This window comes from Pollicipes pollicipes, unplaced genomic scaffold, assembly GCF_011947565.3.
Source record: "Pollicipes pollicipes isolate AB1234 unplaced genomic scaffold, Ppol_2.1 Scaffold_6686;HRSCAF=7923_pilon_pilon_pilon, whole genome shotgun sequence".
Classification (NCBI taxonomy): domain Eukaryota; kingdom Metazoa; phylum Arthropoda; class Thecostraca; order Pollicipedomorpha; family Pollicipedidae; genus Pollicipes; species Pollicipes pollicipes.
In genome coordinates this window covers 7,423,166-7,447,002 of record NW_023596921.1, presented here as the reverse complement: position 1 = coordinate 7,447,002, position 23,837 = coordinate 7,423,166, and the positions used below count along the sequence as shown (strand labels likewise).

Below are 23,837 nucleotides of genomic sequence, written 5' to 3'. Positions count from 1 at the left end.
CGAAATCGTTCGCATAAATGACCTTCATAGGCCAGATTCACTGCCGTGGGACCGTCTGTTGACTACACCATTTCCTACTGGAATCCAACAGAAATGGTAGAAGCGGGGGGGGGGGGGGCAGGGGCAGTCGCACTCCGATCTCTGGAAAAATTAGTACCAACTTTATGTCGCCAATGGAAACAAGTAAGGTGCAAATTCATCTCCCCTCTACTCCTCATCCTCCCAGAGGATCTATCGTCGTTTCATCTGTCGCACATCGCGAATTAAGCGCACCAGTCGCGGCGGCATAAGTGGCGCTGGCCGGCCGATCGTATCGAGATTGCCACACGGGCCGCGCTGGAAGACGAGCTTCGGCCGAACCTTTACGGCCCATCCGGCGTTATGGCGGCGGGCGGCCATGTCAAGACCAGTGCCGAGGTCACCACGTCGGCTTATTCAGCGGTGACCCGACCTCCGACGCTGGGTGGGCGCCTCTCGACAGTGCAGCGAATCGAGTCGTAGGTATGCCGGTGGCGCGGCCGGCCCGCCGCGCCTGCACAGGACGCGAGCGAGAGCCGCCGGCTGCGAACGCTGCGGTGGGTCGCTTGACCGGAGCAAGGGCGTGCGTTGCGCTGCCTCTGTCGCCGTCAGTAGCGCGCTAGCTTCCTCGCACAGGTATGCCATGCAACAGAGCACTCTGAGTCTGTAGGAACTAGGAGTCTGAAAATGTGCTGCCCTTAAAAGCATAGCTGTTAAAATATCAACCAATGGTGCAAATCTCTCTAAATAAACGCAGAGAGTCATTTAAGTGTTTTGAAAGAATAACACTTAGGTTTCGCCTCAACACAGAAGATGTTTCCCATTGCATTCAGAATAATTACTACATTATGCGCACTCGAGCAATGGCATTTCAAGCAAAATAGCTCATTCATAACACGGAGGAAGGGGAAGAGGATAGAAGTGACGACAGCACCACATTTGCCTGCTGTGGCCGTGCCAGTGCGCCGGCATACACACTCGGAGCGCATGCCAAGGCACCTGTCCGCCGGGGCCAATGCAGCTCAGCACGCGTCTTCGTCACCCCTTTCCCCGCCCGCCGCGTCCACGCATCACCGCATTCCGGGCGGGGCCCGTGACCTGCGCCCCGCCCTGTTGCCCTGCCCTCGGGCGACGTGTAGCGTTAATGACCGCTAATGGCCTGACTGGGGCCAGAGGTCAGCGCCGGCGGCGATCGCCGCTGGCACGCGTGCAGTCGCCGCTGTCGTGACGCAGAAAAACGGCCGCCCGTGCGATGTCTAGCGGGGGGAGGGGGGAGGGCAGCTCGGAAGTGGAGCAGCGTCTCGGAGTTTTTACCGGACAAACGGCGGCTTCGCACGCCAGCCGCGGAGGTGCGGTGTCCGCTCGCCTGGCGAAAATGCGCTGTCTGTTGAGCACGTTACGAAAACGTCTTTTGCGCTCCTTGTTAAGTTTATGCCCCCCTCCCCTTCGCGGGCTCCTCCTTCAGTGCCTGGCGGCGCCCCTGCTCGGATTACATGCGAACGGCGCATGGTGCCGGCGGCTCGGTAAATCACTCTATGAAAGCCCAATAAACCGCCCAATTACAGGCGTCATTAGTCGCGTGCAGTGGCGTTCGGAGCCGGCCGTGCCAACCGGAGAAATAAACAGCCTCCGACCGCACGCATCGATCACCGTGACCGACGCAGCCCCTCCCCATGCGCTCGCCCGGAGCGGGGGGGGAGCGATTCCCGGGACCGGCGGAGTCACGCTCCCCCCCCCCCCCGTCCCGAGCCGCGCCGCGCTGCAGCAAATTTGTGCCGAAACGTAGAACGGATGGCCCATTTAGAACGTGGAAAGTTAGAAATGTCTGCATGCACTTTTTCCTTTTTGAAATCCTACAGCTGCCGATGCGCGACTGGCCGCGCAATGATGTGTGTTGGGCATTTCTTCAAGTTTTCAATTGCAGGCACACATCTCCGGTATCAGGCAATGCCCGCGGTGTTCCTCAAACCCAAGTCAGGCACCACGCCAAATCATGATCTTTTGTAAGAAAGCGGTATCGCGGTGACAGGCGTGATGACGTCAGAGCCTTGATTGAAATTACTTACTGAAATTGGTAACATGTTAGGGCCGGAAATAGCCTTGTTCAGCAGCGTTTGCGCGATTTTCCTTAACATTCTCTCCGTGGTTTTAACAAAGGAGAAGTCCTGACGTTGGTGTCACTACGACGCCTCGCCGGTCTGACCGGGATGACAACGAGAGCCGGTGTCATGCGGTTACATCACGTTGCTAAGCAGCCGGCCAATTATCTATGAGACTGGCTGTATGGAAGAGGGCTCAGGGTGCGACCTTGCGAAGCCGGCGGTGGCGTGGGGCGACCTTCGTCGGAGGTGCCTGGGGGCTTCACGTGGCCGTACTGACACACGCCAAGGCAGGCCCCACAAAACTGGGTTAAAGCTTGGATGAAGCTTTGTACAACTCAGACTGGCGTAAAAAGAACACGGAGCGTTATGGCCTCAGGCAGTAGGAACAAGCGTTGTCTGGGTAAGGGAACAGATGATGCTTTTTTTCTCTAATATATATATATATATATATATATATATATATATATATATATATATATTGTACCCGGGATAGTTTCCATTGTTTCCAAAACTGTTGGTCTGCGTATGAATGACCCATCAAGGTAAAGAATTGACTTTGCGTTGCGGTTGGATCAACCTGATACCGTTCCCTTGCAACGCAGTTGCAGAGAACGTATGTTCGTGCTGCCAAAACAAAGTTTTATACGACCGACAAGGAAACGTCGCAACAGACGCGACTGCATTTTCATCGAGTTCACAAACTCACAGCAGACTAATTATGAGCAGCAACACACATCTCTACCAGCAGTCGCGCACGATCCAACAGAGACAGCAGAAATACCGTGAGGCTCGGGGCTTTGTCTCCCGGGGCTCTTCCGGCTCTTATCACAATGTAGCCACGCCTCGTGGAGGGACTTGGTGAGAGGCCCCACAGCGGGCCGGACAGCAACATGCCGGGTTGAGCTGGGTAGCTCTTGTGGAGAGGTCTCTTCGAAGGATGATGGGAAAGTCGTGTCGCACGTCATGCTCTTAGCGACGACTTTACAAATTGTATTTATCGTGCTCAGGAAAACTGTGAGGCAAGTGGTCTTAACGAGTTTTGAATAGCATGCCATCACTATTGCCAGCATAATGTGCGCGTTCAAGCTAATGCCACTTATGCGCAAAGTTCGTGCAGGAGGTGATGCCTCTGCAAAGTTTAGATGTTTACTGCTTTCGCTGGAAATGATAAAGTATCAGTATGTGTGCACACCAGGAGGGCGGAAGGCCTGCAGCCTGAGGCCTCACCGGACCAGAACTAAAACGATCTCCGGTAACAAACTTTGGTACTTTGCCGTCGCACAAAGCTAAGCTGCCCTCACAGCCACATAACGAATATGGTAATTGTCTTCAAATAGCGCACGCCATGATCCTTGACGCTGTCCCCGCATGCCATGATCCCCGACTTCCACATGGCGTGAGCTGACGACCCGTATCACGCCACGCGGCTCTGAACTCAATCATGCTGGAGCTCAGCGCGACGGCAGCCGAGCCGTGCGTGTGTGCAGGCTTGGCGCTCTGGCAAATACTCCGCTATTGCGAACGCAGCCGGCGTGAATTGTGTGCAGACACCCGGCATGTTGGCCTTGAGGGCATAACAGGTCACAGGCTCAACTTCATGAGCTTCCCGGCGGAGCTGGAGCTGCCGGCGGTCCGGAAGCGATTACCGCTACAGAAAGACAGTGACGAGGGTCGGCAATCGATGGATGGACAGCGTGTCTCGAACATATTTTTTGAATTGATCCGAATCCTTTGAATGGCTGGATTTCTGGAATCAGAGCTCACACGTAGCAGTGCCTGTTGTATAAGCCTTGGACCCTACCATCCGATCGCGCAGTTCTAGGCAACGGCATAATTTAGTGGCGAAAGTTTAACATGCCGCAATTCTCGGCACGGTCCGTCCTGCCCTCTGACGTCAACTGACTTTTTAGCGCGACCGCTACCACAGGTGATGTATGGCCACACATAGGCCGCAGGTCATAGCTGTCAAGAGCAAATAGCGAGTCCATAAAGCGACTCGAACCCAGCCCGCCACGTGTGGGTGGATCGGAAGGCAGGTGCTCTAACCAACTGAGCTACCGTGATGGACAAATAAATAAAATATGCAAAAAGCAAAAATTTGAGATTTTGTCCGACGCTTTTGCTTTAAGGATTTCTTGGCTCAGCACTCACGCTAAGCTGTGCCTGTTGAGTGAGCCCTGACTCCACAATCCGACCGGGAAGTCCTGGTTCAGTGGCACAATTTTGCCGCGAAAGCCTTAAGTGCTGCAATGCTCGGTACGATTCCCCCGCCCTCTGACATTACCCATCCTCTGACTGGGTCGCTGCACTGGCTGCAGGCTGTCCTAGCCAGGGGAATAACGAGCGCCTAAACCGACTCGAACTCGACTCCCGTCACGGATGGGTAAGTGGGAAGGCAGGCGCTCTATAACCAACTGAGCTACCAGTGCAGTCAACCAGTCACGTGTCTCGAACGCAAGTATCCCCTCGCCAAAGATGCGTCAAGAGGGTGTCTGGCATTGTTTGCGGCATTTTCATGCGCTGAGCTACCACCAAGCCTGCACGATTCTACAAACGAGCGGCTTTGTGGAGTCGAGCATAGCGGCGGTCGCTGTCCGGTTAGCCAGTATGACCACCCTAGCTCAGCCCATTGCATCGCCGCCATGCCGCGCACAAGACTTGGACGCCCTCCAGTCAGGTCCGAGTCTGATTCTATACCCGGGCACTGTCCCCAGCCAGGTCCGAGTCTGAGTCTACAACTGGGCACTGTCCACAGTAAGGTCCGAGTCTGAGTCTACACCCGGACACCGTCCAGTCAGGTCAGAGTCTGAGTCTACACCCGGGTACTGTCCACAGTCAGGTCTGAGTCTGAGCCTACATCCGGGCACTGTCCACAGTCAGGTCCGAGTCTGAGTCTACACCCGGGCACTGTCCACGGTCAGGTCCGAGTCTGAGTCTACAACCGGACATCGTCCACAGTCAGGTCAGAATATGAGTCTACATCCGGGCACTGTCCTCAGGCGCGCCAGCAAGGTCCGTGGACTAGCCAGACCTGGCAGGTTGTCGTTATCCTGCCATTAACGCATGCTGTCCGGACCCCCGAGGACCCTGCACTGAAGGAGCTCAATCTGGCCGTTAACGCACATTGTTCGGCTGACCGCGGGCATAAGCTCCTGAGCCGGACGCTCATGGCTGACCCGTTTAACGGCCAGGAACTTCGCGGTGCAGCCATTATCCCGCCATTAACGCACACTGCCCGGCCTTCGCCGCGGCTGCAAATCGTCCCAGCTGGCACGTGACGCCACGACGTGATACACGCGCCACAGGCGTCATGTTGAAACGGTGGGAACGGCGCCGGCGACCGAGTCGGGTGCTGCGGCCTGACCTTGACCCTGGGCCGGGTGCCAGGCACGCAGCGGGGCCTCCGCTGCGGGGCGGTTTCGAGGCGCACGTGCGACGCGTTTTCACAACGGCGTCTGTAGCTGTGACTTGTAGTATACACAATGGGTTACTGCCGTCGCTTTCATCTGATAGCGGCGGTGGAGGATGGGACGGAGAGACAGCGAGACGAGAAGTGGTCGTGGACATGTCACAAATGTGTCCGCAGAGATGCAAGTGTACCTACGGATAGTCAACACAGGGGCTGGACAGACGTGGGTAGGCAAACAATTGTCATTAACATAGAAACAGATGCGCTAGGAAAACGACAGAAAAGAGTGCAGGCGGTTGCGCCGCCTGTCGGTACTGCACAAGGCCAGCACAGTATACGGCAGCCGTCCACGCTGGTTAGCAAGCGTCATCAGCAAGGCTACAGCGTGCGTAACTGTAGTAAGGCTTAACACAAACATGCACAGTGCACAGGTCATTGCACAGTGCAACATTGCACAGTGCACAGGTCACAAGTATCCGTAAAGGACAGCACCTCCCAGCCTAGCGTGGCACACCGCAGACGCTGATGCGCCATGTGCGAGATCATCCTTAAGTCCTGCTGATGCATGCTGAGACAGCGACGGCCCTTCAAACCGACCAGGGACGGCAGCAGCCAGGAGTCCGCAGACGCTACCGGCCGACCCTGCTCTGTCCACCGGTCAGGTCAAGGTCAGGGCCGGCGACCGACCTGGCCGTGTCGGTCGGACACAGCCGGCCGGCGAGTTACCGCCGGCAGATAACATCGCGGGGAGTGGACCAGCCGGAGCAACGACCGCCTCGGGCGCCGCGGCCCGGCTCCGGCGGCCAGCTGCAGCCGAGGCACCCCTCATCGGCAAACGATCGTGCCAGGTGTAGGCCGAAATTTGAGGTGACCTGCAGGAGAGTGAGATCGACTTGCGTACTCAGTGCTGGACAGTTGTGCCAGGAGCGGAGACCACTATAGTGTTTCGCCTGCCGTACATATTTTACACATGTACTAAATGGATCTCGCGAACTCTTAACTCAAGTGGAATGCAAATACAAGACACGCCTGCCCATTAGCTGGCGGAGGTGATAAGCCACTCCTGCAGGGTGAGCTGATCACCTTCCAGGCAGCAGCCAAGCCGTTGCAGCTTGCAACGGTCCAGTACACATAGAGATTCATTTGGGCGCCCCCATTCCCCAATTTCCTCGATGCCAAGGTCAAGCCTTACCTTTACGATATGGATTCTGGACTGTCGATTTGCACTGAATCTGCTTACGACCCCTTCTGTGCTGACGGACAATTGTCGCAGATGAGGGATTAGCGACAACGGTAGGAGTCTGTTTACTACGCATGCCAGATCCAGCCTGTCATGCCAGATCCGGCCTGCCGTGCCAGATCCAACCCGTTATGCCAGATCCATCCTGCCATGTCAGATCCAGCATATCATGCCAGATCCAGCCTACTATGCCAGATCCAGCCCACAATGCCAGATCCAGCCTGCAATGCCAGCTCAATGGCACTTGCCGATATCGGGCACAATATCCGGCCCGTTCCCATTCGATCCCCACCGTATCCAAGCAAAGACACTACTGAGACACAGTACCAATGCAAGACATAAAACCCAGAGCTTTACCACGTTGCCACTTAAAGATTGCTCGCAAAAACAACTAAGGTGGCTCCGGCCGTGGCGCCACAGCGCACATCGGCACGGCACCACTGCCGCCTATCTCATGGCGAGCCCGCGGGACCGTGCACTCTCTGAATATCGTGGCCCTCTGCTCCTCTGCAGAGTGCCACGTGAAGTGAAAGCCAAACATATGTATAGTGCAGCCGAAAGTAAAGCGGTCATTCAGCGCCGTGGCCCAGCTGACGGGCAATTTGATGGTATCGGCTTTTAATTGTCCTTACTGAACCGCAATTGTGCTACCCCCGGGCCAACTGAAGGGCGGCAGTGAAAAGCCAGTGGTTAAAAATGCATGAGCGACTCTCGATCTAGCGCAATGATTGCGTATGCAGTGCACCTGCGTTGTGACTAGGTGCTCACTCACGCTAGTAGGTACGTGAAGCGCGAGTGCCAAGGAAAACCCACTATGGCGAGTGAGTGTGAGGCATGTAAGCAGCGAAAAAACGAGTTAAAGGTGTCGTTACAACAGAAAATGCACACTAAACAGGGTGTCTTCCGATTCATCAAGAGTTGGCGAGGCAATTGAGAATGTGTCGCTAAATACGGAGCTCTGTGAATACATTTTGTTTACGAGTCACACGGAAGATCGAGCTAGGCGTATGCTGTTCGGGGCACGCGACCTCGGACACCCCACATCAAAAGCCGCCAGAGGTGTCTCAACACTGGAAGAAATCAGAAAGCGCGAGCTCTCCGGGAGGGGGACGCTTAATCCCTACAGTTCAACCCTACCTCCCCCGGGGACACACCGGTCGCCTCCACCGCGTGAGCACACCGTACATGGCGGTGCGACGTATCGCGCAGCTATGGGCTATGCTTCTGCCTCGAAGGAGAAAGGGCCCATCACCATAACAACACCGTCGTCGTATACACTACTATGGACGTTGGCCGTGCTGGTGGGGTTCTCAGACTAAGCCTGGCACAGGACGTCTCGGTGTCCGTATACCCTTAACGCATCCATTAGACGTTGCCAGTACTTCTTCTACCATAACTTTACCCCCTTCCCAAATCCTTTCGAGGTACTTACTAACACCGTGTGTTGCATGCATCACTTTCCCCAGCCTTGTCTGGTTTATTTCCCCACCTCTCTTCTTTGGCATTAACATCTTCTCTGAGTAATTAATGTATCCCACATCACTGTGGGTGTGCATGTCCTATCTCCGTGTTCCTCATTACTCCATTACTATATTCAGTCGCCTACCGTCCCCCGCCTTCGCCTAATCGACGCTGCTCGTCTGCTGCGGGTTCCGCGTTTCTTCCCTGCCGGCTGCGGCCGTTTCACGCACTCGGCGCTCTTCTACTGGGTGTTACTCTCCTATGCCGAATCGCCGTCACTGTCGCTGCTCAATTGGTCGCACCGAGCGCACTTGTCGCCAATACTCCGGTCGCGTTCAAGTCTCCAGCGGCCGGAGCCGTTGCGGACCCGCGTCGGACACGGGCGCGCGCGGTCGTGCACTCCCGCCCCGCCCAGCCGCCGGGCCTGCCCCCGCAGACGGGTAGGGGTGTGTCAGGCAGGCGTGATCTCTGGGTGGGCACGGGTCACGGCAGGGTGGAGGGATGTCACGGAAGGATGGCAGGCGGTTCAGACCAGGACGGAGATGGAGTGTTGGTGGCTGGTTGGGCAGGATGTTAACACGCTTCCCTCCTGAGGCGTCTGTTGTGTAACTTGCAGCTGTTCCTGATTGCTTGCGTTTGGCATGCCAGTAACAATCTTTAAAAGGTCGAGTGTCAGTGGCTGGTGGGGAATGATGCTTACACGCTTTTCTCGATCATGAGACATGCAACGACGTCATGTGAACACGTCGTGTGTGGTCTACTTGGCAGCTGTCCCTGTTCGTTCGCGTTTGGCAAGTTGGAACAATTAAGAGCGTGGCTTTGAAGGGAAAGATGATTGGTGGGCAAGTTACGACATTGCGTGGGAGCAAAAACGATGTAAAAAAGGACGAATGCCATCGCCGTGCAAGCCGGACAGCCGAATTCCAGCATCAGCGGTTCATGACACGATTATGCATCCCGTGCCCACGGACATGAGCGAGTTTATTGGACGAAATACTGGCCTCGTGTCGGCGAGCTGGCAGTCGCGGGAGCGCATCTTTGTACCACGCGACAGTGATGACAGTGTTCAGGGCTGCATATTGCGGCCTCGGGAATGGGGGCATGGGCACAAACAACACATGAAAACACGGGACACACATGAACAAGAGGGAACGTAGCTGGCACCGGCTCTGGGAAGACGCGAGGCACATCGGTTTATGGCGCAGTAGCGACATGCAAGCCAGTGATGTCAAAGTGATTAAGGTGCTGCATGGAGATAAATGGGATGAAACTCTATTTGGACTCCCAACTCCCAGACGATCCGCTCGCACGGATGCAAGTATTCGCTGAGTATAACGCTGGTAAATCTTCATAGAAACATTTATCGATTACTCTGAATCAATGCAAGCCTTTTTATGTAAACATTCATTGGTTCTCTGAGTGAATGCTTCGGAAAACGGTCTGCACATTCCAATCATTTTAGATAGGCCCGATTTATTTTTTAGCGTGCCTGTCACATGAAACGAAACGTTCGGACAGCCCTTGTTAGTGAATTTTCCTCAAGACAGTGCAATCGTTGCGGTCATCAATGACAACAAAGGACCACGGACTGTTTGTAACTATTTAGAAGTTTGAGCTTGTACGTTCCCATTGCGTGATTAAGTTGAAGCATACATTGTAGCCAGCTTCAATATTACCGTTGCCAAAAGCGCATTGATTTTGACAAATCAGAGCTAGAACGAAGAGTAGCATGTGGCCCACGTCCAGTAAAAGGCATTCGTGCACAATTTTAGTTCACAAAACTGGAAAAATGATAAATCGGCCCAGTCACACAACGGGTGAAAGCAAATCTGTAGACATTGATCCTCTAACTGTTGGAGTTAAAAGATGACAAAATGATTTGCGGTGGGGATTTTTTTGTTAAACCGAAGCAGCCGTAGCATTCAAAATGTATTGCGAAAACAGGGCGACCATGATTTCTTTGGGAAAAGCATATCGGGAGGTCAAAATGTGCTCCAAATGTTCCAGCATCCCGCACAGACAAACAACACAATATACGTAGCCCGTAAATGGCGGTCTTCTAACAAAGTAGCAAAGTGATATGCACCACCAAAAAAATGATCACCCTTCAGTACATTGGAAATGTTTTTTTTTTGTAATCACTTACAGCCATATTGAAGTAACTACTGATAGCACCCACCGAACGTAACATTCGCACTGGACAATAATGCTTGGTGACAGTTCGCGGCATCCGACAAATCTCAAATTGAACCAGAGCCGCTGACATTGTCTGAATTTCAAAGTAAATGGCCCCGACTGGCTTCGAATGATAGCTTGTGGCATATAACAGCTCCTAACTGTTCTGCGCCTTCGCTCAAGCTCTTCATCTAAAACGTGGTCCCGGTTAATCGGACAATTCATTATCTGACAGCCTGGCTTACGGGAGCGGCTGACCATTGTAGCTCCCCGAATGACCTTCGCGTGTCGCATACATGTACAGACACGGCAGACGTTGCCAGGCTGACCTCGTATTGGCCCGTTGGTAGCTGAATGTGGGACACACATTAGCATGTGGAATTCTCGGTAGAAGGATCTAATTCTAGTTCAAAGGTAATGCTATGAATTGTGCTCCTCCCGGCTCATCCTTTTCTTTCGATTTCACAACGCAATTCAAATTGACATTTGGTTAGGCCGGCACTACAGCACTGGCCGCGATAGAAAAGCCACTTAAGCGCCGTTCCATAACGTCGCGAATGCGTGGACATGGAATGCTTTGCGATCGCGTGATTAAGTCCATACCACTCACACACTCGCACTCGCCGCCCGCGTGCCGCCGGCGCGGGATTAATTCATAACTCAGCGTCTAGAGGTTTGCGAACTCGTTTGATGTGAGGAGCTACAGCTGAGCTCGCTCATCCACTTACAAGGACCCTCGGTGAGCATGCTTCAGCGGGAGATAATTCCGCAGCGACAAAATGACGCGCACCGTCTCAAGGACTCTCAACGCGTGCGAAAACAGTGTCGGAGAGAGCGCGATACCGCCGGCGCGCACCTCGAGTCATGGCTCTCCCCATGCGAGGTGGGCGTCGCTGAGTGGCTTGAGAGGCCATCGGAGGCACGGTGAGCCCAGTCCGGACGCGCTTGGCGTCCGCTTGCCCCCGCTAGCGGCACCGGACGCGAGTCGTTGCGCCACTAATGACGCCGCGTCATGAAACGGCCCAACACGGCTAGTAAAATAGCCAAACAGACGCGGCGGCGCGGCCTGCACGTTGGCGGCCGTCGGCGGACTTGCCGGTTAAGTCGGCACGCGCCTGTGTGGACACGCCAGCAAACAGCATCAGCCGGCAAAGAGGATTGGAGGCGTCCGCGGCCGACGCTAAACCAATACCGCCGCCAATCATTATAGTTGCGCCAACGGCCGCCGCACCGGGCTTGGAGGGCCTTGGTGAGACGGGGAAAACAGACGATTATATAATTGGTAAAATCATTAGGTGATGCCGAATACGTCTGACAGGCTTACGACTCACAGTCGCGTTGATGATAAACAATCCGCCAGAAACGCAGTAGTCTCGGCCCCACGCGGTCTCAGTCACAGTGCGCACAAATGTGTGAAGCTGCCCAATTTGTTTACAGTATTTATATATATATATATATATATATATATATATATATATATATATATATATATATATACCAATTGTATGTGAAGCGTGGAACAAGGTACGCTCTCATACATCATAAGCTGTTATTATTGATCACAACCAGCCGTTGTAGCCCACAAAAGCGTTCGAACCAAAGTCTTTGGATGCATTTGCTTGCAATGATGAGCGTTGTTGGAGTACACCTCTGCAGGGTTCCTCAAGATAGTTCCCATGAATTCCTGAGAATATTTTTCCACTCATACCTTGCCTTAGTATCTTCAGTTTGATACTACACACTTGACATCTCAGCCCGACTTTGCGTTCAGTTCGCGACGTATGTTAGTAACGGATCGAACTGAAGGGAGCTGATATATGCAAATTGCAAGCAAAGCTAAACGGCACATGGGCGTTGCAAGTTGCCCAAACACACCACCAGCTGATAATTGTTTAACAGTCTCATTATCTTGCAGATTTCTTGTTCACCGGAACAATCTATTTACGGCGGTACGATGTCTACGATTGTAATACCTCGGTATGGCATATGACATTCCAGTGTTATATCGTACTCTGAAAATGACGCTGTTCGTGTACCTGGGTGTGACCAACTGCGGATAAGATAGGTGGGGGGCATGTCCCTCCTAATTTTCACCTCCAAATGACGCAGTTTGTGTACCTGGGCGTGACCAACTTGGGATAGGATAGGTGGGTGGCATGTCCCTCCTAATTTTCACCTCCAAATGACGCAGTTTGTGTACCTGGGTGTGACCAACTTGGGATAGGATAGATGGGTGGCATGTCGCTCCTAATTTTCACCTCCAAATGACGCAGTTTGTGTACCTGGGTGTGACCAACTTGGGATAGGATAGGTGGGTGGCATGTCCCTCCTAATTTCCACCTCCAAATGACGCTGTTTGTGTGCCTGGGTGTGACAAACTGCGGATAAGATAGGTGGGGGGCATGTCCCTCCTAATTTTCACCTCCAAATGACGCAGTTTGTGTACCTGGGTGTGACCAACTGCGGATAAGATAGGTGGGGGGGCATGTCCCTCCTAATTTTCACCTCCAAATGACGCAGTTTGTGTACCTGGGCGTGACCAACTTGGGATAGGATAGGTGGGTGGCATGTCCCTCCAAATTTTCACCTCCAAATGACGCAGTTTGTGTACCTGGGTGTGACCAACTTGGGATAGGATAGATGGGTGGCATGTCCCTCCTAATTTTCACCTCCAAATGACGCAGTTTGTGTACCTGGGTGTGACCAACTTGGGATAGGATAGGTGGGTGGCATGTCCCTCCTAATTTCCACCTCCAAATGACGCTGTTTGTGTACCTGGGTGTGACAAACTGGGGATAGGATAGGTGGGTGGCATGTCCCTCCTAATTTTCACCTCCAAATGACGCTGTTTGTGTACCTGGGTGTGACCAACTGGGGATAGGATAGGTGGGTGGCATGTCCCTCCTAATTCTCACCTCCAAATGACGCTGTTTGTGTACCTGGGTGTGCCCATTTGGGGATTGGATAGGTGGGTGGCGTGTCCCACCTAATTTTCATCTCCAGTGGCGCTTTTTCATAAAACGCATGATTTCACAACTTAAAAATACCATTTTCGGGTCAGGTTGCTTCCTCCATATTTCTGTTTGCCTTCGCAACCATGATTTGTCCCCTCAATTTCAGCGGTGTGGTGGCACGCAAATTCGTGTGTAAAAAAAACAAAACAACAAATACAGCCCGTTCGCCGCCGGGGATTGAAGGGCTGTGGAACAAATACAGCACCCTGGTAATGACGACATGAGCCTAATGTGAGCAAGCGAGAGATTCAGGCGCGATGCCAGATTCGCTTCTGACAGGTGCTGGGAGGGAAAAATAATGGGTTTGACTGACTACGAAAGGGTAATGAAAGGGCGGCGCGTCAAGTACATGGCCAGCCGGCGGCAGCTCGGCCGACCGACTGGTGTTTGACGAGGTGGGCAAGCCCTGCCCGCGCGCGCAAATCACAGCCAAGCCCCACAGACCGGCCGCCTTTCCTGCCGCCTCCTGTCCGATATCCTGCTTCCAGCCAGTAGCGATTACACTTCAACCAGCGTCCATCCAAGCCTCGACGCCGTATCGCTAGGCTGGGGGCATCGGCGGTGCTGACGGGTCCCATCAGCCCCCACTCCCGCCCCTCCCGCCGCTCGCCGACTCACCTCATCGACAACGTCCTGCAGCGGCTCGGCCACGCCGGCCTCCTGGCCGGCTCGCTCCACGCTCTTCAGGCTCTGCTCGACGGCCACCCAGTCGGAGCGCTGGCAGAGCGCGAGCGTGCGGCGGGCCAGAGCGCGTACGCGCTGGCCTGCCTGGTCTTCCTTCTCGTCGCCCTCGGGCGACGGCCCGCCGGCCGGGTCAGCACCGCCGGCAGCGGCTGACCCGGCCGGCTCGACATCGGCCGACGCGCCCTTCACGGCGCTGACTTTGCGCGCCTTCCTGGCCGCCTTGCGCTCGTCGCCGGCCGTGTCGAGGGAGACGGCGTGCGGCGGACTGCGCTTGGCGTTGCGTGGGCTGCGCTGCGGGCTTTCGGAGCCGTTCGGCTTGTCCGACAGCCGCTTCTGGTCGGCGGACGGCGCCGCCGACTTGTCGGACGGCTTCGGCGACGGCTCACCGGGCTTGCCGGCCGGCTTTGACGAACCCTGGCTGGACTGGTCGCCAGGTTTCGCCGCGGACTTTGACGAGCTCTGGCTGGGCTGCTCTCCAGGCTTGTTAGCGGGCTTCGCAGAGCTCTGGCTCGTTTGATCCACGGACTTGCCAGAGGGTTTCCCGGAGCTCTGACCGCCCTGCTCGCCGGGCTTTCCACTGCCCTGCTTGCCGGAGCTCTGACTGCCTTGCTCGCTGGGCTTTCCACTGCTCTGCTTGCTGGAGCTCTGACTGCCTTGCTCGCCGGCTTTCCACTGCCCTGCTTGCCGGAGCCCTGACTGCCTTGCTCGCCGGCCTTTCCACCGCCCTGCTTGCCGGAGCCCTGGGCGGGCGCCGAGGCCCTGTCGCCGGCCATGGCTGGGCGGCCGTCGCTGCCGCCGCTGCGGATCAGATCGGCGCGGAGGTTGTACGGCTGAATGACTGCAGAGGGCGCGGCACGGGGCGACGCGCCGCCGCTCCGGCTTCGACTGGCCGTTGTCGGGACGACGGCGGCGGTGGCGGCGGCGGGCGCGCCGAGACGGCGAGGCCGCCGGCCCGGACCGCGCCGGCGCCGGCGCGCCGCGCTGGGAACGGCGACCGGACGCTCGTCAGAGGCAGCGGCGCCACGCTCTGTGCACGAACACGTGGTTAACATGCATCGCGAGTGAAGTCTCAGGCAGAGCTTGTCTCATTGTCAACTAACCGAAAATGTAGGATCGGAGGCCGGGTAGAGCCATATACGCTTTTCGACGGGCGTATACCTTTACATCCATTGTTGGTACCGCCATCAAGCTAGCAGGAACAAGAAGCGCATCTTTTTAAACCTCCGTCATGCTTTCAAAATCTTACCTACAAGTAAATTGATTAGGCGTGGTTCTCAAGCGACGTTGCCAAATGACGAAAATGTAATTAACTTACTTCGATCATCGAGACGAATGAGCAACAATGATGCAATGACGTTGCAAAAAGTGGGTGCAAAGTGATCTCAGAAGTCAGCGCACCCAAAACCCCCAATCACCATCATCGACACTGCAAAAAGAACACTATAGTGCGAAGGCCGAAATCAGGTCTTGAGCTAGGCAACCTGGGATCAAAATGGCACGAGACTAGCAGTAGTTTGACGGGAGAGAAGAGGACCAGTCGTGATAACAGAGATCTTGGTCGATGAGCGCAGCCGGTCGGCGCACACGAGCGCAGGGGCTAATTGCCGATTTTGAACGTGTAAGAATTGGTGTCACATTTAGTGCCGGGAGACAAAAATGAGCACATACCTGGCAGAGGACATAAAGTAGCCTGTGTGGTATAGTAAAGACGGATGACTGCTCTAGAGTATTACAAGTTGCGATTTAGACTGAGAAAGACTGCGCCATGAGGACTTTGCAGCAATGCTTTTTCATGGTCACTGAAAACGTGAATCATTCGGTCCTTTTTGTTGACTTATGTCACCAGCCTCAGTCGGCACATCGCAAGGAATTTTTAAGCAGTGCAGAGTCTATGCTTGAGCACAACAACGCTTTACGCAGGTTAAACTGTTTCCACTTAATGTATGGGAGAGGCGCTGCAACACGTTATGGAAGCCTTCAGCTTGATCAGATCCGTTCGGTTAAGTTTCGGTATCAGCTACATGATGGCAACTGCCGTTCTTTATTGCCCGCCCTAAATCGCAAAAGTAAGAGAGGAAAATAAGTGCCGGTAAGAATGCCGGTAGTATAGCGGGCGGTGTTAATGGTGTCAGCTGAGCATGTGGCAAACCAGAGGCACGGGGCTGACTCCCCACGGTGTACGTCCTTCCCTGCGAGGATGGAAGGCAGGCGACGCCATACAGCCTCAGCAACTGAGTGCAGCCGTAAAATCCCGGTGATACAGGTCGCAAAGGGAGATTTTCTAGCCGTAGCTCATGTCAGGTCCAGTCGCTCATTTACAACAAGCAATACTGTCCTGTCGATTCCGCAGTACCGTAGACCTGCCCGTATCCTTGTCAGGGAACAAGCTGTAGGCCCGGAGTTTGAGTTTCGTCAAGCACCAGACTTGTGACTGTGTGACGCCGGTTCAAATTCCGCCCGGTGCGACAGCGTACCCTGTCGCCGCCTTCAGCAGAGCGTGCGGGCACAAGTGACCCAAGCAGCTGAACGCGTTCATAAAATGTTCAGATAACTTTGTCTTATCCCGAAATATTCGTACTAGCTCACACTAAACTACGGGATGTTTCTGAAGCAGCTCACAGCCAACGGCTGTCACGTAAGTCCAGGTAATTGCGGGTAGTGAGCTACAGGACTTGACGTGGCGCGAGGACAGACAGGTGTCACTTCCGCTTTCACCGGGCCTCCTGGTTTTGTTAGCGTGGACGCATCGATTGCGTGCATGGGATACGCCGGATAGAAAAACAAAAGTTTTTTCAAAAACAAAAAAGAAAAGAAAAACAAGTCTCGCTGGCGTTAAAAGCCCAGCTTGCCTCAAACATACACCGCAGCTTAAACGCACGTCACTTTGCTCTGTTTCTCATGGTAGCTGGTAAGGCTGTGGCAAAAGAAGGATTATGTAGATTTACGGGTATTTCGACAAACTACGTCTACTGACCACTGCCAGTTTGGATTGGGGAACGCCGAAGTTAAACAGCTCATCTGACAGAGACAAAAGGCTGTACGATGTCGATGTTTCTGATATGCTTTTAACTTACAGCGACTAGAATGATATATGAGCAAATGTTGTGTAGTACTGAATTAGTAAAAAGACAGCGTCGTTGACACAGAGTGTACAACCCAGAAGGACTTCATTTGATGACTGCTGAACTTGTCCTTGAATGCCCCTTGCAGTTGTCGACGAGTTGGCTTGTGTTCCACTACCCGGTGGCGTTCTGATGGCCGAGTTTCTGCGTGTGTCACACAGTCGTCGGGTCACACCCTCTCTAGGACAGTCTCGCTGCGAAATGCCGGACGTAGCCTTGCGACCTGATGCCAAAGCTGGTGCGTCTGTTAGTGGTACTGCTAGCACATCCTTGCAGCTGCAGGTCGCGCTGTACTGCCGTGACCCGTTCCCTGCACGTGTACCACTTGCCTGACCTCGAAAAACTTGCCTAGCCTGGCCGCGCTGGAGCCGGACGCCCGGGGGTCGGTGGGTCACAGCTCTGTTACATTCGAATACACCAGCTGAAGACGGTTACGAGCAGAAACTACGCGACGAAGCCATGTGCTAACCGAGCACAGAGCTAACAGAAACAAACACCGAAAAACATGTCCCTCACGCTGATGGCATGCCATCAACAAAGGGATCGGCGGCGAAGTTTTCGGTGTCGGGACCAAATAAGCAGAGCTTCTAGCTCAGCCGGTGCAAACTTCCGACCCGACATTGTTCACCTGCCAACACTGCCAGAGTGGCCGAACCAAACAATCGTCCCGCCGTCCGTCCGAAAAACGACTCGTTTAGACAAGGGCTAAGTGGCTTCCCCGCGCGAAGAAACGACAGCGGTCTGGATGTCGGCAGCAGCGCAGGAACTTTGCCGACCATTAGTACTTGCCGCTGCGCAGTGTGGCCCGCGTCCGCGCACTTCTTTCTCCGTCAGGTATGCTGCAGCGACCCCCGGGCGGGGAACGTCTGGACCGGTGGCACCAAACATCCGGGGTAGGGTTTACCCGGCTGGCTGCCAACTGCAGCGCGGTCAGCCGATACTGCCCGGGCCGGTCGTAACCGGCAGATTACGACCCGGCGTTGACTGCAACGACAGGCGCCGTCGGCTCCGTCGGCTCATACAGCACAGGCGAATGTGTAGAGATGAGCACGTCACAAGCTCCACAGGCAGCTCCGCCTTTTGTTAACCTACTCAACTAGCGCCTAGTCTCGTCAAACGCTGTTTACAAGCCGGATTGTCCAGCGACGTCCATTTCCGCTCAGCGATGAAGAGGGGCCACGGGACGTCGTCAGCACGCTCAGCGATCACGAGACACTATGGGACGTCGTCAGCACGCTCAGCGCTGACGTGGCGCCACGGGACGTTGTCGTCGTCGTGACCCTCATTGCAAAGTGACGCTTTCGGCGGGAGCGGGAGCTGCAATAGAAGCCCCGTCAACACCTCCCGGCGGGAGCGGGAGCTGCGACAGGAGCCCCGTCAACACCTCCCGGCGGGAGCGGGAGCTGCAATAGGAGCTCCGTCAACACCTCCCGGAGGGAGCGGGAGCTGCGACAGGAGCCCCGCCAACACCTCCCGGCGGGAGCGGGAGCTGCAATAGGAGCTCCGTCAACACCTCCCGGAGGGAGCGGGAGCTGCGACAGGAGGACCGTCAACACCTCCCGGCGGGAGCGGGAGCTGGAATAGAAGCTCCGTCAACACCTCCCGGCGGGAGCGGGAGCTGCGACAGGAGCACCGTCAACACCTCCCGGCGGAAAAGACAGGAAGCATATGGTTTGACCTGGCTCACGGCCATGGGACGGGAAGCAGGTTATTGTTATTTGAGCTCAGGGGCGCGTCGACAGCCGCGGTCAGTTGCGCTCAAACTATGGCTGTGCAGAACTATTCCGTGTTATATCATATCAGGCTGCTGTTGTAGGTTTCCGACGCATGTTCAACAAGCGCAAGCTGTGCAAAATGAACGACCGCATCACGCAGAGTGCAAAGCAACTCCTACACAGTGCGCGTGAGCTCAGCACGCCAGAGCACTCTCAGCCAGAGCCGTGCAACGTCAGGAGATGCCGTAAAGATGACTGAATGATCGTGAAGTCAGTGCCGTTAAGAGGTAAAAATACGGCTCTCACTTCGGTAGTGGGGTCCTCGCCTATGAGCGAACGCAAGGAAACTCTACGTTGCATATGACGGCTACAGTGACGATAGCGCTGTGGCAAAGTGTGGGCACCGCACGAGGACATGACCGACGGACAGTGTGTGATCACAGCGCGGACATGCCGGCGCTTGCCCTGCTGAGAGGAGAACACCATGTGATGTGTGACCTATGTGGATGCGGCAGACTAACCTCCTCCCTTCTACTGTCACGATGAGAGGATTGCCACTCGCCTAAGCTTGACTTGTTAACACGCATAACCAGCTATCTGCTTCTGGAATTGAACACGGGCCACCTCCGGGCGATGCCCTCGAAGCCCCCCACCCCCGCCTCCCCACAGCATACGTGGAATAGCCCGGCGCCTCAACGGCCGGTTGGGATTCTTCCCTCGAGCGTCAGTTCGGACAGTCGAAGCCGGAGGCAACATTAGCCCGACTCACACTGCTGCGTCTCAGTTCCGTTTTCTGCGGGCGGGCGGGCTGTCGCAGGTCGGCGCTTGAAGCATGGCTTTGGCCCGAACTGTATGACGTCATGCTATTTTTGAGGCCACAGAGAGCAAACCAGTCTGCAGCTGATCCCGGTGTGCATGACTTGGAGGGCTGCAGCTAGACTGCCACAGAGGACGGCAATCTCGACATCGGCCTGTCAGAAGTTAGGTGGGCTAAGCTATGTGAGCTGTTAGATAGGGGTACCGTCCCTTACTGCTGCTAACATTACATTAAGGGCAAGGACTCAACGCCGTGCGTGGAAAGGAATCCAGTAAAGAGTCCATGCGACGCCTTCGGTACAGAATATGCCGCAAAAAAACAGAGAGAAACGCATCAGTGTGCACAGGGGTTCACTGCCACGAGCTTACTGTTGAAGAACGCCGCTATTAGCAGGTCCATTGCCCTCCCGAGCTTACAACATCATGGTTACTCCCTGGTAGCATGGTTATCATGGTTACTCGCATGTTCGCGTGGCGCCACGGTCCCCACCGACCAGCCAGTCGCAAAAGGCACGCATGGGGAAAGACTGCTTCGCCTGTGCGCTCCCGTGACCTGTAGAGGGGCGGACCTCATCACCTCACGCTTGAGCTGGCCCGCCCATCCGATCGCGACACACACTGGTCATAGCCCCGCCGGCGCGCCCTCCTCCGGCCGAGCGCCGCGCCGCGCCGCGATCGGCCTGGCCCAGCGCCGGCGGGGTCGCAGCCCCGCGGGACGGCCCGGCGGCGCGAAAGGTACGCGCGACTGGCAGACAGACATCGCGGAGAATCTCCATGGCAACGCTGGACAGCGGGGACCGCGTAACACGTTAGCCTCGCCGCGGAACGCCCAGCTCAGTTATGACACCGGGGTTAGAGACACTGATCTACGGGAGACAGCATTCCGAATGCCTCGTTGTTGATAGTGGTTCTGTACCAAGAGGTCAGATAAATAAGCTTGGTTCCTGAGATATTCAAAGGGCAAATTTGCCGGCAGAAGGTGAACTGCTGACTTGTACATTGTTAGCGGTGTTGCGACCACCAGCGTCAGTCCGCCAAATGCCTGTAGTTGATTTGAGATTACCAGAGCGGCGGCGTCACGTGTGGACCCGCATCGGCCTGACGCGCGAGCGCAGTCCACCACCGCCACCTACCAAGCGCCATGCGCACTACAGCTACCTCCGCCGGCCGCTAGTTTCTACGCTCGCCAGGCCGCCAGCGCGGTCACATGACCTGCAGCATGTAGAGCACGCCAGCGTCGCCGATGGCGATGAGCGTGGTCCAGTCGTCGTCGACGGTCAGCGTGTCGTGAAAGGCGGGCAGCTGGCGCAGCTCGGCGCTGAGGCCGCCACCAGGAGGCGGTGCCTCCGAGTGGCTCTGCCATTACGACCAGTACTGCTTCCCCGGCGGCCGGAGGCAAGGCGAGCCCGGCGTCTGTGCCGACAGGCGGTCACCCTCGGGTGTGCACCGTGCGGCGCTGGGGGTGGGAGGGTCAGGGTGGCGTGCGAGCCGAGATACGCCCGGCACACACGGCGACTGGGACCAGACGGCTCGTCACTGACAGCGCACGACAGTCGCGTGCTGGGGACCGGCACATCATGAACAGTCACCGGGGACCGGCACATCATAAACAGTCACTGGGGACCGGCACATCATTAGCAGTCATCTGCAAGTCGAGAATATAAACCGGCGCAGGAATGAAGGCACGAATTTATTTCCTCACTGATGAAAAATGCGCCAAACTAGGATTTTAGATATGTTTAGTCGTATTCCCAGCCCTCCCCTTGTAAAATCTCGCTCACGGCCCTTGTCCAGATCACGTCAGGTCAGTGACCTAAGACGGTTTAAATCTATGAATATTTAACCGAAATGTGAAAGATCTTGAAATATTGCGGAAAAGCGTCGCAATGTAATCTTCCTGTAGTCTTCATAGTGTCTTTTTGTAACCGTGACCTTCTGTCGCGCTCCACTGACATGCTGTGGCCATCAAAAGGCACTGACCAGGCTCGACCTTAAGCTCTGGCCAGCGGCAGCATTCACTCTAGAGGCGTAATTTGTCGCATTTGTGTAATTGATATCCAAAAGCATCGATTCTTCATGCTTATTGATGTTTGCTTCAATATCTTCCACTGTGGAACATTCCTGGCTGCAGTCAGGTGGAGGGTCCACCATCCGGCGCCGAGGGCCTTGACCGACACAGAACCCTTTCACTGCCTCACTTCTCAGTGTGGACCCTCAGCATAAGTTTTCATGTTTCGTTTCATCGTCAGAGGGCCCCGACCAACGCAAGAGACCCCCTGGTATGCGGGGTCCAGTCCCGGCCCTGTTTAGCAAATGTTCCCCTGACCGACTCGGGGCCCCTTTTTGATATTGGACACCCTATTAGGTACGGTGGGCTCCTGACCGACACCGACGCCGGGGCCCACATTTTTGTAGGGCCCGTAGAGGTCACGGGGTCGATTGTTCGGTGTTGGTCATCTCTGGCCGACAAAGAAAATCGCACTATTCCACGGGTCCCCCAATAGACGCAAGAGGTCCTTTAACTAATGTCTGAGATCACGGCCCTAACGACAAGGACTCTTAATAAGGCCTACAGCAAGCTGTTTGAGCCATCCAACTTTCCAATCGGGCCCCTGATCTTTGGTCTCGAGAAGCCCTTCATGCCCCCCTTCGGGTCCCCTTCAAACACGGCCCTTGGCCGGCTCCCTCATTCCTTGATTCAGGGACCCAGACCAATACGAATCGGGGTATCGGCCTCGTTCCTGCTCGGGAACTGTGTCTAGACGGTTCAGACCGACACGGAGCCAACTAGTCGGTGTTGGTAGTCTCTGGCCGACGTAAAGGCTTACATTTTCTCAGGGTGTCCTCATTCAGGGCAAGCGGCGCTCTGACTGATGTTGCAGGCCATGGTCCTGCGAGCCAGGATCCTTTAGGTGATCTAGAGCCAGCCCTTTGGGATTTTGTAGCATCCAATTAAACCCTGATATTTGCTCGCGAGGGGCCCTTCGGGTCCCTCTCCGGACCTCATCAAACACTGCCCTTAGTCGACTCGGGCACCTTTCCAGCAAAGGACCACCTGTTAGGCACTGTGGAGCCCTGGCAGACACAGGGGCCCGACCAATGTAAATCGCCGACTTTGGTTTGTCGCTGCTTGGGAAGTGGGCCCTCAGGTCCATACCGACAGCGTGTCGACTGTGCGGCACTGGAGGTGTCTGACCGACTTATAGACCCATATCGAATCAGAGGCCCCCGATTGGTCCATAGGAGCCTCTGACTGTCGTTTGAGGGCCCTTCCCTCCGGCCCGGCCCCACTGGGACCCAAGCAATGTAAATCGCTGGCCCTGGCGTCTTTTTGGCCTCGGCTCCCAAACCCACACGGACATGAAACTTACGGTGCGACTCTAGTGGTGCGCGACCAACATATACGCCCTTATAGGGGTTGAGGCAATGTAGGAAACCTCACATCGGGACAAAGGTACCCTGACTGTCACATCTTAATACCCGTTCCTGCGGATTGTGATCTCTAAACAGACCTCCAGTCAGTTTTTCGGTCCCTTCCGGACATGAAATTATCCTCCTAATCATCGGTCCTGAAGCGCCGAACGGAACCAAGGGAGGCACGTACTCCCTTCCCCTTTGCCTGCGCCATAGCTCATATCCTCCAATGAATCAGCCGTTGGATAGGTGAGGTGACACACAAATTTTCGGAGATGTTTTACCGCGTGCTTATACTAATTATTACAGACACACTTCACAGGCATGTATAGTCACCTGCGAACTGCAGAATGTTCAGCACAGAGTGCAATTTAGCTGTCAATCGTTGACGACCCCGGGCGTCCGTACTTGCGCAGCTGCGACATTTCGTTAAAAATTGGAGAAAATTGGCTGGGCGAATGGCGACATAGGCTTTCTAAGTAATTGGACTGTATTCAGCATCGGTCGGCCGCTAGGTAATTTCGGCAGCGAAGTCGTCGAGGTCGGCAGTTTGAAGTAACACCATATCTTCAGAAAAATTGGAAACTGGGGTCATTACGTATGCTGTTTTGGTGGGGTTTGTGCATTTGGTTTTGCTCACGCCCGATGGATTGGAGCTCCCGTTACT

At 55.1% G+C, this 23,837-nt stretch overlaps 1 protein-coding gene across 1 annotated transcript in view; it reads right to left on the bottom strand.

Moving 5' to 3' along the window:
* Positions 1–23,595, bottom strand: part of LOC119107385 (uncharacterized) — a 77,152-nt gene extending 53,557 nt beyond the window's left edge. The window contains 5 exon segments of the mRNA XM_037230819.1: positions 14,038–14,208; positions 14,302–14,526; positions 14,754–14,862; positions 20,964–21,074; positions 23,579–23,595. Coding sequence (XP_037086714.1) covers positions 14,038–14,208; positions 14,302–14,526; positions 14,754–14,862; positions 20,964–21,074; positions 23,579–23,595 — 633 coding nt within the window.
* Between the last annotated feature and the right edge of the window lie 242 nt (positions 23,596–23,837).